Source organism: Nerophis ophidion, linkage group LG13 (genome assembly GCF_033978795.1).
Source record: "Nerophis ophidion isolate RoL-2023_Sa linkage group LG13, RoL_Noph_v1.0, whole genome shotgun sequence".
Taxonomy (NCBI): domain Eukaryota; kingdom Metazoa; phylum Chordata; class Actinopteri; order Syngnathiformes; family Syngnathidae; genus Nerophis; species Nerophis ophidion.
Genome location: NC_084623.1, coordinates 11,777,007 through 11,790,918, shown reverse-complemented (window position 1 = coordinate 11,790,918; position 13,912 = coordinate 11,777,007). Strand labels below are relative to the sequence as shown.

Sequence of the window (13,912 nt, the reverse complement as noted above, 5' to 3'; positions counted from 1 at the left end):
CTATTAGACACAATTCTCGTTTCTTGCAATGTATTATTTGGTATAATAATCATAATGAAACCTTTTCAAAACAGGTAACAGTTCAGAAAGGCTCCTTTTTAAATTGATAGAAAAATAGGAAAAAAAATAAATTAAACTTTAAAAATGATGAATGGATTTAGAATCGGGATGAATAAGAATCGCGTTTGGATGTGAACAGATCTTCACCCAGAATGGATAACCAACAACCATCAAAGATTACTGCGTGTGATGAAGTGAAGTGAAGTGAATTATATTTATATAGCGCTTTTCTCTAGTGACTCAAAGCGCTTTACATAGTGAAAGCCAATATCTACATGAACAATGTATATCCGACCCTATCCTATCCTTATGGTTGGATCGCGAATCATAACTTCTCTTAATAATTTTGCGATGCGGTCTGACAAAAAATTATGGAAAGCGCCACTTTATATTAGCAACTGACGCTGTGGTCAAAGTTGGATTATTTTAAGATATTCAACACACTACTGCCATCTGGCAGGCAAAGTGGGTAATGACCACCCCTATTGCCCCCGCCCCCAAATTTATCACGTTTCATGTGTCAGGTAAACCGTGAGTAATGGGGCCGAATGAATACTCTTCCTACTGGAGAAAGCTGATAGGCCTTATACCACGAACAAAAGCAACCCCAAGAAATGTCAAACATTTGCTCGGTGTGAATTTTTATTTTGGCAATCAGAAAGACACATAAAAGGATTCATAATAAACCAATTAAAAATATAATTTAACTACGGCTATTAACGACAAAGTCAATGAATGAGTAAAATTCAATTTCTGGATAATAAAGACAAATCGGTATCAAGGCATGAGAGTGTTCCAGGATCAAATTCCCTAATACAATCGTCAAATTCCATGTGTTTACCTTGGATCCAACTGTTCCCAATTCACCTTTTTGCCCGAGTATACCCGCATGGCCCTGTCATGAAAAAAAAAACTTGAAGTTAAATAGGAGAAAATAAACAAGTTTAATAATACTACACGTGATAACGAACTGCTTCTACTCACTCTGTGCCCTTTCAGTCCGGGGGGTCCCGGTGTACCTGGAAACCCTCTGGATCCCTAAAACGGGAGTCGTCATTGTTCATCAACAAAACAAAAGGGTCACAACACGGAATACGCATTACTGTACTTTAGCGCTTATGGGGGTGGGCTATCAAGTCTACCATTGGCGTCTTTATTCGTACTTGAACTATACACACGTCTCCAGCTAGGTGGTGGCGGCAGTGATTTGGTTAACCAACAGGCGGACCAGGAAAGGGACTTTGGTGAACGTGCCAGACGTAAAACCATTGCAGATCCACTGCTGTGTAGATGTTTGAAATCTTACCGGCGATCCCGGGAATCCAACTTCTCCACTATTTCCCGACTTGCCTGGTTCACCCTGAGGACATAACAGTCGCATGGTTAAAGACCCATGATATGTCGTTTGTAAATCGACTGACGCTCTTAATAATAATGTTAATAATACATTTTACTTATAAGGCGCCTTTCTGGGCACTCAAGGACACCGTACTGCAGGGGTCACCAAGGCGGTGCCCGCGGGCACCAGGTAACCCGTGAGGACCAGATAAGTCGCCCGCTGGCCTGTTCTAAAAATAGCTCAAATAGCAGCACTTACCAGTGAGCTGCCTCTATTTTTTTAATTGTATTTACTAGCAAGCTGGTCTCGCTTTGCTCGACATTTTTAATTCTAAGAGAGACAAAACTCAAATAGAATTTGAAATTCTAAGAAAATATTTGAAAGACTTGGTCTTGACTTGTTTAAATAAATTCATTTATTTTTTTACTTTGCTTCTTATAACTTTCAGAAAGACAATTTTAGAGAAAAAATACAACCTTACGAATGATTTTAAGATTTTTAAACACATTTTTTACCTTTTACATTTAAATCAATGTTCAGGTAAATTTATTTTTTTATTGTAAAGAATAATAAATACATTTTAATTTAATTCTTCATTTTAGCTTCTGTTTTTCCCGGCGAAGAATATTTGTGAAATATTTCTTCAAACTTATTGTGATTAAAAAAATCAAAAAAAATATCGTGGCAAATCTAGAAAATCTGTGGAATCAAATTTCGATTTTATTTCAAATTCTTTTGAATTTCTTTTAAAAGTTTTTGTTCAGGAAAATCTAGAAGAAATAATGTTTTTTATTTGTTAGAAATATAACTTGGTCCAATTTGTTATATATTCTAACACAGTGCAGATCGGATTTTAACCTATTTAAAACATTTCAGCAAAAACATATATTTATTGTGAGAAATCATTAATATGTTCAGTGTTTCCACAAAGATAAATATAATTAATTATCAATAATAACATAGAGTTAAAGGTAAATTGAGCAAATTGGGTATTTTTGGCAATTTATTTAAGTGTGTATCAAACTGGTAGCCCTTCACATTAATCAGTACCCAAGAAATAGCTCTTGGTTTCAAAAAGGTTGGTGACCCCTGCCGTACGGAATCAAAACAATGAAATCAAAACAATTGGACAACAACAACAAAAAAGATCAACAAGATTTAGAGTGAATAAGCAGTCAGGAATAGGTGTGTTTGGAGCCCTGATTTCAAGAGGGATATTGAGTCTAGGTTACCAAGGTCTGGTGGTAATGAGTTCCAAAGATGAGGGGCAGCGCGGCTGAAATAAGGGGACAGTGAGATGTATGGATGAAGAAGATCTTAGGGAACGTGAGGGCGTGGCGACATGGAGCAGGTCAGAGAAATATGACGGAGAGAGGTTATGGACAGCTTTGAAGGTGAGTAGAATTATTTTAAAGTGGATAGAGTGTTTGACGGGTAGCCAGTGGAGTTGCTGCAGAACAGGGGTGATGTGCTGGATTGAAAGAGTTCTGGTGATTATCCGGGCTGCAGAGTTCTGGAGAAGCTGAAGTTTGTGGAGAGACTTGAGGTGACAAGGCCATGGACTAGTATGGCAGCAGTATGTGGGGTAAGGGATGGGCGAAGTCGATTAATGTTTCGTAGATGAAAGTAAGCAGACCGGGTAACGTTGTTTATGTGGGCTTGAAAGGAGAGTGTGCTGTCGAGGATATAGTCTTGAATATTTTTTGGATACTTGACTTACATCTTCTCCCGGTTTCCCTGGGGGTCCCTCAGGTCCTCTCTGCCCGGATGGACCCTGAAAACACACATTGTCATTGTAACGATCCTGTGACTGTTTTGATGCAAAATGTTATACCATATGTCCTGGATCGCCAACATCTCCGGAAGGTCCTTGTATTCCTGATTGACCCTTGAACAAGCAAAAGAAGCAACATTTGATATTTTATGTACCGTCTGTGATTTATTGGATCTTATTGAAGATATACTGTAGGAGACTTACAGGGGCGCCAGTTGGCCCGGGAGGTCCTCTTGCTCCAGCTTCGCCCTAAAACAAATATTGTGGTTTTATCAATCACAAGACAAGACAAAAGCAAGAACGTTTGATCATAGTACGCCTATACTGGCTCACCTACACTGTGCACTTAAGATGCAACTTTAAGGGTTTTACTACTTACGTATAAAATACCCAAGAGTCTAGCTCGATCTTATCTTGCTGATTGTATTGTACCATATGTCCCGGCAAGAAATCTCTGTTCTAAGAACTCCGGTTTATTAGTGATTCCCAGAGCCCCAAATTTTCTATTTTGGCTCCAGTACCCTGGAATGCCCTCCCCGTAATAGTTAGGGATGCTACCTCAGTAGAAGCATTTAAGTCCCATCTTAAAACAAATTTGTATACACTAGCCTTTAAATTGACCACCCCCTTTTAGACCAGTTGATCTGCCGTCTCTTTTCTGCTCTGAAGTGCAACTGCTTTGCAAATAAGACTCAAATGCAATAACACGATATAACAACTGGACACCACAGTCATCATAATTAACAATTTTTAAAGTGTTACATTAAAACACATTTTTTTATCATCAAACAATTGACATTTATTAACACACAAAAGTGTCGAAAATTGGTACAATTGAATATCAATTTCTAAGTACTGGGAATCGGTACCATATTGGTTCAAACATTAACGGTACCCATACCTAATAAAATGAGTCTCAAAAAGTTGTAAGAAAGAGAATGATAGATATATAAGTGTTTTAATAACTTTCTTAAACTGGATTTCAAAGAATCGTCCCTAAATATGAGTCATGTGAATGTGTCACCACTTTGTCAAGGTCTACAAAAAGGCTTACACGATGCCATTCTCAAGTGAAAACTAATTGGTTAGGATGTTCAGGGAGAAACAAAGAACCACTCAGCATCAAGCCTAACATAGGCCGGAAAATCGGTGGGACTCCAACGTCCCTGTCCACAGTGAAGCCAGTTTGGACCGGTGCAAACCAAGAAAGTTACCTTTAAACACAGCTAAAATTTGAAGACGCCCACAGGAGTCAAGACTGTACCAACTGTTATGCATGTTATGAGTTTGGACCACCCACAAAACCGTTTGGAATCACACGTACAGGGTGATCTGAGATTGGTCCGTGTACACCTGAGTAATGGATGGATACAACTCCAAGAAAAACATCCTCACCGTCAACCATGGCAGTGGATAGTTTCTCCAGGAAGACTTGATCATTTGAGGGCTGATAAACGAGCTCATGTACCATGTAATCTTAGAGGAGAACTACTTGGCCTTAGTCAGATCCCTGAACAGGAATCAACATGACAAACAGTATGTTTCCATGCACATCTCAAGTAATCTGGCTGGAAATCAGCTTTCTACAACCCATGGGAACACTTTCATTTGATCGAGTTTGGGTTTCTAAAAATCGGATTAATACATCTAGATTACGCCCTTGGAAACTGGTTCGATGACTCTAAACATACAGCACAGGCAACAAAGAAGGGTTCAAGGATAAGCAAAGAAGCACCAGTTCATAGGATTGTTTCCCCAAAGACAATCACTGGAAAGAGTTGAAACAGTTGCAGCCACAACCTGTGGGATAGTATCTGTTTAAAAGAGTTGGCAAAACATCCTGCCTGAGATGTGATCAACTACAAGAAACACCTGGCATATCTGCTTCTGCCCATGAGAGTTTCTCCACCAAGTAACTAACTCACGATTATCTTGAAAACAGGAGTCAACACTGTACTAACTGTCAAGCATTTTGGTTTTACGGCTGTTATGACTTTGGACCACCAACAAAACCATTTAGAACCACATGCACAGGGTGATCTGAGGTTGGTTCATGAACACCTGACCAATGGATGGATACAACACCAAAAACAACTTCCTCACCGGCAGTGGAAAGCGTCTCAAAGAAAACTTAATAGTTTGAGGGCTGATTAACGAGCTCAGGAACCATATAATCTTAGATGAGAACTTCCTGGCCTTAGTCAGATCACTGGACAGGAATCAACATGACAAACAGTATGTTTCCATGCACTTCTCAAGTAATCAGCTTTCTACAACCCATGGGATCATTTTAAATTAATTGTGTTTGGCTTTTTAAAAATTGGGTTAACACAAACTGGTTCAATGACTCCAAACATAGAGCACAGGAAACAAAGAAGGGCTCAAGGCTAAGCAAAGAAGAACCCGTTTTTAGGACTTTTACCCCAATGACAATCCCTGGAAAGAATTGAAACAGTTGCTGCCAACAACCTATAAGATAGTATCTGTTTGAAAGAGTTGAAAAAACATTCTCCCTGAGATGTGATCAACTACAAGAAACACATGGCATATGAGAGTTTCTCCACCATTTAACTAACTCACGATTATCTTGAAAACATGAGTCAACACTCTACTAACTGTGAAGCATTGTGGTGTTACGGCTGTTATGTCTTTGGACCACCAAACTTTAGAATTACATTTAGAGGGTGATCTGAGGTTGGTTGGTGAACACCTGACTAATGGATGGACAAAACTCCAAGAACAACTTCCTCACTGTCAAACATGACGGTGGAAATCTTCTCCAGGAAGACTTGATAGTTTGAGGGCTGATAAACAAGCTCATGTACCATATTATCTTAGACCTTAGTCAGATAACTGAACAGGAATCAATATGAGAAAGAGTAAGATTCCATGCACTTCTCAAGTATTCAGCTTTCTACAACCCATGGAAACGCTATCATTTGATCGTGTTTGGCTTTCTAAAAATGGGATTAACACAAATTGGTTCAATGACTCCAAACATTCAGCAAAGGCAAAAAAGAAGGGTTCAAGGATAGGCAAAGAAGCACCAGTTTATAGGACTTTTTCCCCAAAGAAAATCTCTGTGAAAATGTTGAAACAGTTGCAGCCAAAAACTATTGGATAGTATCTGTTTAAAAGAGTTGGCAAAACATCCTCCCTGAGATGTGATCAACCTGACCTATCTACTTCTGCCAACAAGAGTTTCTCCACCAAATAACCAAGTCAAGATTCACTTGAAAACAAAAACGTACCATCAACATATTTGAGCCTTGAAAAAACCAAACATTTCAAAGTAAGTTCAAACTTGTCCAACCTTTTCTTGTTTTTAAAAGTAACTGAATAATCAAATTGTGTGTTTTTCGCACTCTGTCCAAATAACAGTTACAATAGAGTAGATCACCGGTGTCAAACTCAAGGCACGGGGGCCTGTGAAGAGACGGAGCCTACGAGCCAACAGCAGGCTATGACAATCAGCGGTCCTGCTCCAGGAGGCGGAGCATGCAGCGGAGCGGAGAGGCGGGGCACGCCTGGAGCGACACTGCAGCCATCAGAGTCAGGTGCGTAAACGACACACCTGCTCTCAATCCCTGCATCTTCTGCTGCAGCATAAAAGGGGAGAAGGAGGAGCAATCGTGGCAGAAGTAGGAGAAGGAACAACAGACAACGAAGACAGTGAGGCGACGAGAGCGACCAGGAGAAAGATGAGCCCCCGCGGAAGACGCAGCCACCGGCCACCGAAAGGTGCGCCGAGACGAGCAGGAAGAGAGGTTGGGCTAGAAATTGGCGTGACCAACTGGAGTCAAACCTGCTACAATGCGTCTCGATGGTCCTTGCAACCCGCACGATGATGGCTGGAGACCTGTCACAGTACCGAACGCACGGGAAGCTAAGGCTAACACTTAGCACAGAGTCTGGAAACAAAAGAACAGCGTGCCGAACGCACAGGAAGCTAGGGCTAATACTTAGCACAGAAACTGGAACCAGAAACACAAACACGACCGTAGCTTACCGCAAACTAGGAACCCAGGAAGAGTGATCAAAAAGGGCAGGCTTAAATATTGTCTCTGATTCCAAAACAGGGGTGAGACCGGAACAAGCGGCAGGTGAAAATAATACATAACCATGGAAACCAACTGATAAGTGCACAGGCAGGAACCGAAGGAGTCAAAACCAACAGAAAACTGACCCAAAAAACCCAAACTTGTTATGATCCGCTGCACGGATCATAACAAATTTGACATCCCTGGAGTAGATCATAGCATTCAAGCCTATAAAGAATATCTAACCTTTTAAAAATGAAGCCAAAAACCGAACCAAATCAACTGTCTTTGAGAAAAGTAATAACTACACGTACTTTACACTTAAATGTTGTTGAGGTACGACATCCTGCCGACATCTTACCCTAGCGCCACTCAGCATGCTCTGGGGTGCATTCTTTCCGTCAAACCCTCCAGCGATCTGCGCCCCCAGGCCCTGTAGGTCATCAATCAGAGTTGTTTCAGGTTCCGCATTCATCAAGACAGCGTTTTAGTTCAGGCATTGATTTGTCTAATGCAAACATGCAAAGTTAATGTTTTATTGTCGTGGGAAAATCAACCGCGGGTACAACTTACTCCTGGGTGAGTTGGGTGTCCCGGAGGTCCAGGTTCACCGGGCTGTCCTGGGATTCCAGGCTCTCCGTCAAAACCCTGAATGCCTCGCACTCCCTGAGAAAAACGATATGCATTGTTTTTAATCAAAAGTAATATTTCACAAAAACTCTTAACAAGTCATGAACTTACAGGTCTTCCTTTGTTTCCTCTGTCTCCTCTTTCTCCAGGGGAACCAGGGGGTCCCTAGTTCGGCGGGAAAAAAACATACATACATGAAACAGCTGATTTGATCAGATTTTTTTTAATGTCAGTGCATAGACATCTTTTACATATTTATTGATGAATCAAAACAGAAAATAGTTGATTGCAACCGGACCATCAAAGCTATTTCACTTCTCATCAGTTCATGCTTAGTAACTCCGGACTGTAAGCCGCTACTTTTTCCCCGCGGCTAATTCATGGTTCTGTCTTCGCTGACGGCCATGATGCAAATTGTAGAAAAAAGAACAAGCAAAGACACTGTATAGGTGTGTTATTGTTTGTTCTATGGCTCAATCTTTTGGACTGAGATTTTAACCGGAAGTGCAAGGGCGATTCCGTCTTCTTGCCGTCCATAGCGTTTCTACTCGTATGGATTCTTCATCCGTCACCTCAAGCAACGTTTGTATTGTTTACAATATGATGAAAACAATTCTTACTTACTAAACCGTCCCATGTGTGATGTCTGTATGTGTGTTTTCATGCATTTTTGTACGTGCTGTCGTAATGTAATGACGCTATCGCCATTAGCATTAGCTAATATGAGAATCTTTGTTAGTGCTATCAACTTACGATGGCATTTGTAGTGTTTCAGTTTCACAAATTCACCAATATGCCAGTGCCTCAGACTGGAAGACGGCGGAAAAGATAATCAGGACTCCTCTTCCTCCAATCCGGGAGAACCCAAAAAGCCACCGCCTGACCAGGGCTCAGAAAATCCGTAGACACTACTCCCACCCGGACCAATGACTGTTTTCACTGCTGGACTCTGGAAAGAGGTTCCGCAGCCTCCATAGCAGTTCTGTAATAGCTTCTTCCCTCAGGCCGTAAGACCCTTGAACGCATCATAATAATCCCCTCAATCCCAGCATAAACGGATTAACTCGCTGGACTATAAAGACAATATTACATACATACGTAAACGTGTATGTGGGGGGGCGTGGCCTGCGGACCTGCAGCTAACCAGGGTGTGCTTGGACCGTCTTTGAGATCAGCGACAGGTGCGTATACGGCCCAACTGGGCCTGCTTGTCTAATCACCTGTCGCTCTGTTAAAAGGCAGCAGCCAGGGAGGATAGGAGAGTTGGAGCACGAGCAAGAGCGAGACAGACAAACGCAAACCCATTGCTGAAAAGCAAAGACAATGTATTGAAAAATAAACCGTATTGGACGATACTGTCATGTCAGTGCTTGGTGGTCCAAAGAACCCGGAGAGAAGAAACCTCTACAGTGGATGCATATGCAAATGTGCAATACATTTATCTGTATAGCAATCTATTCATATCTGCACCTTCTTTTGTAAATGCAAACACTCTGCACCTTATCCGTATTTTTTTCATGCACTGCCACGTGTTAATGCAACGAGATTTCTTAATGTTTAAATTTGACTGACAATAAAGGAAGTCTTGACATGATCCGTTACTTGGATCATGTCATATTCTGTTTTTGTTCCGTCTTTGTATCGTGTTTTGTTATTTGACTTCCTTAGTTCCTGGTGGCACTACCTGTTTTGTTTCCGTTGCCGTAGTCACGTATTAGTGTCACCTGCATCTTGTTTTTTACGCGCACCTGCCTTGTGATTACGTTCCTGTATTCAAGCCTGCCTTCTTTGTTCATTCTTTTTCGCAGTCTAGTTTGCTGTGCAACGCAACAGGTGACGCCGCTATCCCCGTTTGTGGTAAAAGACTTTGTATTCATTAGCTTCCACGCTATTCCTTTGCTTATTTCCCTAGCTCACATGCTAGCGTTCTTTGTTCCTTCTAGCTCCCATGCTAGTTCTGTTTGTTTTGTCTGTAGTGCCTTGTGCAAGTGTTTTTGTTCTTAGTCTGTTTTGTTAGTGATAATAAATCTTCATTTCATACCTTCACGCTGTGAGAGAACGCACCCGCATCACTACAATGCCAGCAAAGCGTCACAAGTCTAAGTCTAAGTCTAAAACATCATTGTGGACTTATCGAGTCTGTTTCGCAGACTTGAGAGTTATTTTTCACAGCTAGTGGGTCCATGACCATGACTTCTGTTTTGTCTGATCAGCCGTTTTACTGCCGTGTGACAGACACCCGTTTGGAAACAATTGAGGTATGTAAATAAACGTTTGGAAAATCTTTCTTTCAAAATGTATCTGAGGCTTATAGTCCGTTGCGGCTAAAATATGGGAAAATATTTTTTTTCTTCTAAAATTTACTGGGTGCGGCTCTGTCGTCCGGAAAATACGGTACTTGCACAGGACAGCCCTAATTTGAGAGGATGGTGCAGGATCCGGGGCAGCACGGTGAAACAGGGGTTTGTGCATGTGCCTCACAATACGAAGGTCCTGAGTAGTCCCGAGTTCAATCCCGGGCTCGGGATCTTTCTGTGTGGAGTTTGCATGTTCTCTCCGTGAATGCGTGGGTTCCCTCCGGGTATTCCAGCTTCCTCTCACTTCCAAAGACATGCACCTGGGGATAGGTTGATTGGTAACCATACTTGCCAACCCTCACGGATTCTCCGGGAGACTCCCAAAATTCAGCACCTCTCCCTCCCCGGACAAGTAAAAATTCAGACGGACCTGGAAGCCACGCCCCCTCCAGCTCCATGCGGACCTGAGTGACGTGTCGACAGCCTGTTTTCACGTCCGCTTTCCCCCAACATAAACAGCGAGCCTGCCCAATGACGTTAAAACTGTAGAATGATCGAGGGCGAGTTCTTGGGTTTCTGATGTGGGTTTATTGTTATGCAGTTTCATTAATATCCTACCAGCCCGGTAACAACACACAACAACAGCAGTCACGTTTTCGTCTACCGTAAAGCAGTTCGTTTGCCATAAACAGCAATGTTGTGACACTCTTAAACAGGACAATACTGCCATCTACTGTACATGCATATGTGACGGTACCATCTACATCAGGGGTCACCAACCTTTTTGAAACCAACTAGTTTGATACACACTTAAATAAATTGCCAGAAATAGCCAATTTGCTCAATTTACTTTTAACTGTATGTTACTATTAATAATAAATTATATTTATCTTTGTGGAAACACTGATCATCTTAATGATTTCTCACACTAAATATTTATTTTTGATGTCATTTTATAAATAGGTTAAAATCCAATCTGCACTTTTCTAGCTGTAAATATACTCCTCCCCTCTTAACCACGCCCCGCCACAAACCACGCCCCCACCCCCCGAATTCGGAGGTCTCAAGGTTGGCAAGTATGTTGGTAACACTAAATTGGCCCTAGTGTGTGAATGTGGTCTGTCTATCTTTGTCGGCCCTGCGAAGAGGTAGCGACTTGTCCAGGGTGTACCACGCCTTCCGCCCGAATGCAGCTGAGATAAGCCCCAGCATCTTCCGCAACCACGAAAGGGACAAGTGGTAGAAAACGGATGGATGGATGGATGGGTGCAGGATCCAAAGTGTTTATCTTTGCCCTGACCAAGATGGCTTCCCTCTGTTGTGCAAAAAACGACTGCCCTGCACTGATCTGAATATTGAGGGAACAAAACCATGGGCGAACTCCTCAAGTCAAGACTTAGCTACCAGAACTTCAACACAATTTGAGGACAAATTCTCAAATCTTCTGTACAATTTGTGCAAAAAAAGTACAGAAAAATTGACAAGAAAAATATTTGAAGTCCTTGATTGTAGCCACAGTCAAAAATGCATCAAAAGTTGCTCACCATAGGTCCGGGACGACCTTGAATCCCCCTCACCTGCACAGAAATGAGGTGACATTAGAATATGCATTCTTTTTTTTATTTATTTGCCCCCTCATTCTTTCGTGTAAATGTTTTTTTTATGAAGAGAAATATGATACATACAATTGGGACATCACCGGGTTCTCCTTTCTGGCCCTGGAGTCAAAGACAGAGATGGGAAAATGTTAGAAATCCCAGTGATTCGTCACATAAATGTACAACGTTTTTGTTGAAAAAGCGTCGCCTACCTGGTAGATTGTGTTCCCACCTACATTAAAAAAAACAAAACAGACATGCATTAATCTTCTGCTTAACATTGATCATGTAAAAGTGGTGTAAAATACACAGGTTTGCATGCAAAATAGTGACGTCAGTCGGAAAAATAATACCGAAAATTACGCGCCATATACCGCAACTTTTTTCCTTCACTTCGAACCGTGCGGCTTATAAGACGGTGCGGCTGATTTAAAAAAAAATTATTCGCTGAAGCCATAATAAAAACAAGAAAATACGTTTAGAATGTCTTTTTTTGTTTGTGCTATGGTGCCATCTTTTGGACTTCATTGTCCTTTCATTTATGCAGTTGTGTCTTCTTGCTATTCATAGCGTTTCTACTCATATGGATTCTTCATCCATCACTCCAAGCAACGTTTGTAAGTTTTACAATATAACGAAACATTTTTATACTTATTACGTGATGACTGTAGGAGTGTTTTCATGCATATTTGTATGTGCTATCGTTAGCATTAGCTAACATGCTAACACATTCACTGGTGTCTGTGTCAGTATTATGAACTTATAATGGCATTCTTTTTGCATTGTTCCAGTTTCGCAAATTCCTCCGTAAATTCACCAAGACGTCACCGTGGAGTTATTGTGTCTGTTTAGCTGACTGGAGAGCTAGCTACCGGAGCTATTGGGTCCATGACGATGACTTCTGTTTTGTTTGATCATCCGTTTTACTGCCTTGTTACAGACACCATTTGAAAACAATAAAGATATGTAAATAAACATTGAGTCTGTTTAGCTGATTGGAGAGCTAGCGTCCTCAGCAAGTGGGTCCAAGACGATGACTTCTGTTTTGTTGGATCAGCCGTTTTACTGCCGTGTTGCAGACACCATTTGAAAACAATAAAGGTATGTAAATAAACATAAACATTGAGTCTGTTTAGCTGACTGGAGAGCTAGTGTCCTCAGCAAGTGGGTCCAAGACGATGACTTCTATTTTGTTGGATCATCCATTTTACTGCCTTGTTACAGAAACCATTTGAAAACAATAAAGGTATGTAAATAAACATTGAGTCTGTTTAGCTGATTGGAGAGCTAGCGTCCTCAGCAAGTGGGTCCAAGACGATGACTTCTGTTTTGTTGGATCAGCCGTTTTACTGCCGTGTTGCAGACACCATTTGAAAACAATAAAGGTATGTAAATAAACATAAACATTGAGTCTGTTTAGCTGATTGGAGAGCTAGCGTCCTCAGCAAGTGGGTCCAAGACGATGACTTCTGTTTTGTTGGATCAGCCGTTTTATTGCCGTGTTGCAGACACCATTTGAAAACAATAAAGGTATGTAAATAAACAATGATTCTGTTTAGCTGATTGGAGAGCTAGCGTCCTCAGCAAGTGGGTCCAAGACGATGACTTCTGTTTTGTTTGATCAGCCGTTTTACTGCCGTGTTACAGACACCATTTGAAAACAATAAAGGTATGTAAATAAACATTGAGTCTGTTTAGTTGATTGGAGAGCTAGCGTCCTCAGCAAGTGGGTCCAAGACGATGACTTCTATTTTGTTGGATCAGCCGTTTTACTGCCTTGTTACAGACACCATTTGAAAACAATAAAGGTATGTAAATAAACATTGAGTCTGTTGAGCTGATTGGAGAGCTAGCGTCCTCAGCAAGTGGGTCCAAGACGATGACTTCTGTTTTGTTTGATCAGCCGTTTTACTGCCTTGTTACAGACACCATTTGAAAACAATAAAGGTATGTAAATAAAAAATGAGTCTGTTTAGCTGATTGGAGAGCTAGCGTCCTCAGCAAGTGGGTCCAAGACGATGACTTCTGTTTTGTTGGATCAGCCGTTTTACTGCCGTGTTACAGACATTGTTTGTTTCCATGTTGTCACAATTAATAAACACAGATTGGTAGCATAGCGTTTGGCCTGCTAGCTGATAGCATTGTTAGGATTGGAATTTTGTTGTGATTCTTCC

At 41.3% G+C, this 13,912-nt stretch overlaps 1 protein-coding gene across 1 annotated transcript in view; it reads right to left on the bottom strand.

Annotated features, from left to right (window-relative positions):
* col5a2a (collagen, type V, alpha 2a) overlaps nucleotides 1-13,912 on the bottom strand; it is a 96,004-nt gene that overhangs the window by 36,799 nt on the left and 45,293 nt on the right. The window contains exons 3-14 of the mRNA XM_061918402.1: nucleotides 11,951-11,970; nucleotides 11,826-11,858; nucleotides 11,685-11,717; nucleotides 7,955-8,008; nucleotides 7,787-7,879; nucleotides 7,575-7,646; nucleotides 3,378-3,422; nucleotides 3,234-3,287; nucleotides 3,120-3,173; nucleotides 1,367-1,420; nucleotides 1,045-1,098; nucleotides 902-955 (exon numbers count right to left, since the gene is read on the bottom strand). Coding sequence (XP_061774386.1) covers nucleotides 902-955; nucleotides 1,045-1,098; nucleotides 1,367-1,420; nucleotides 3,120-3,173; nucleotides 3,234-3,287; nucleotides 3,378-3,422; nucleotides 7,575-7,646; nucleotides 7,787-7,879; nucleotides 7,955-8,008; nucleotides 11,685-11,717; nucleotides 11,826-11,858; nucleotides 11,951-11,970 — 620 coding nt within the window. The remainder of the gene's footprint in view (nucleotides 1-901; nucleotides 956-1,044; nucleotides 1,099-1,366; nucleotides 1,421-3,119; nucleotides 3,174-3,233; nucleotides 3,288-3,377; nucleotides 3,423-7,574; nucleotides 7,647-7,786; nucleotides 7,880-7,954; nucleotides 8,009-11,684; nucleotides 11,718-11,825; nucleotides 11,859-11,950; nucleotides 11,971-13,912) is intronic.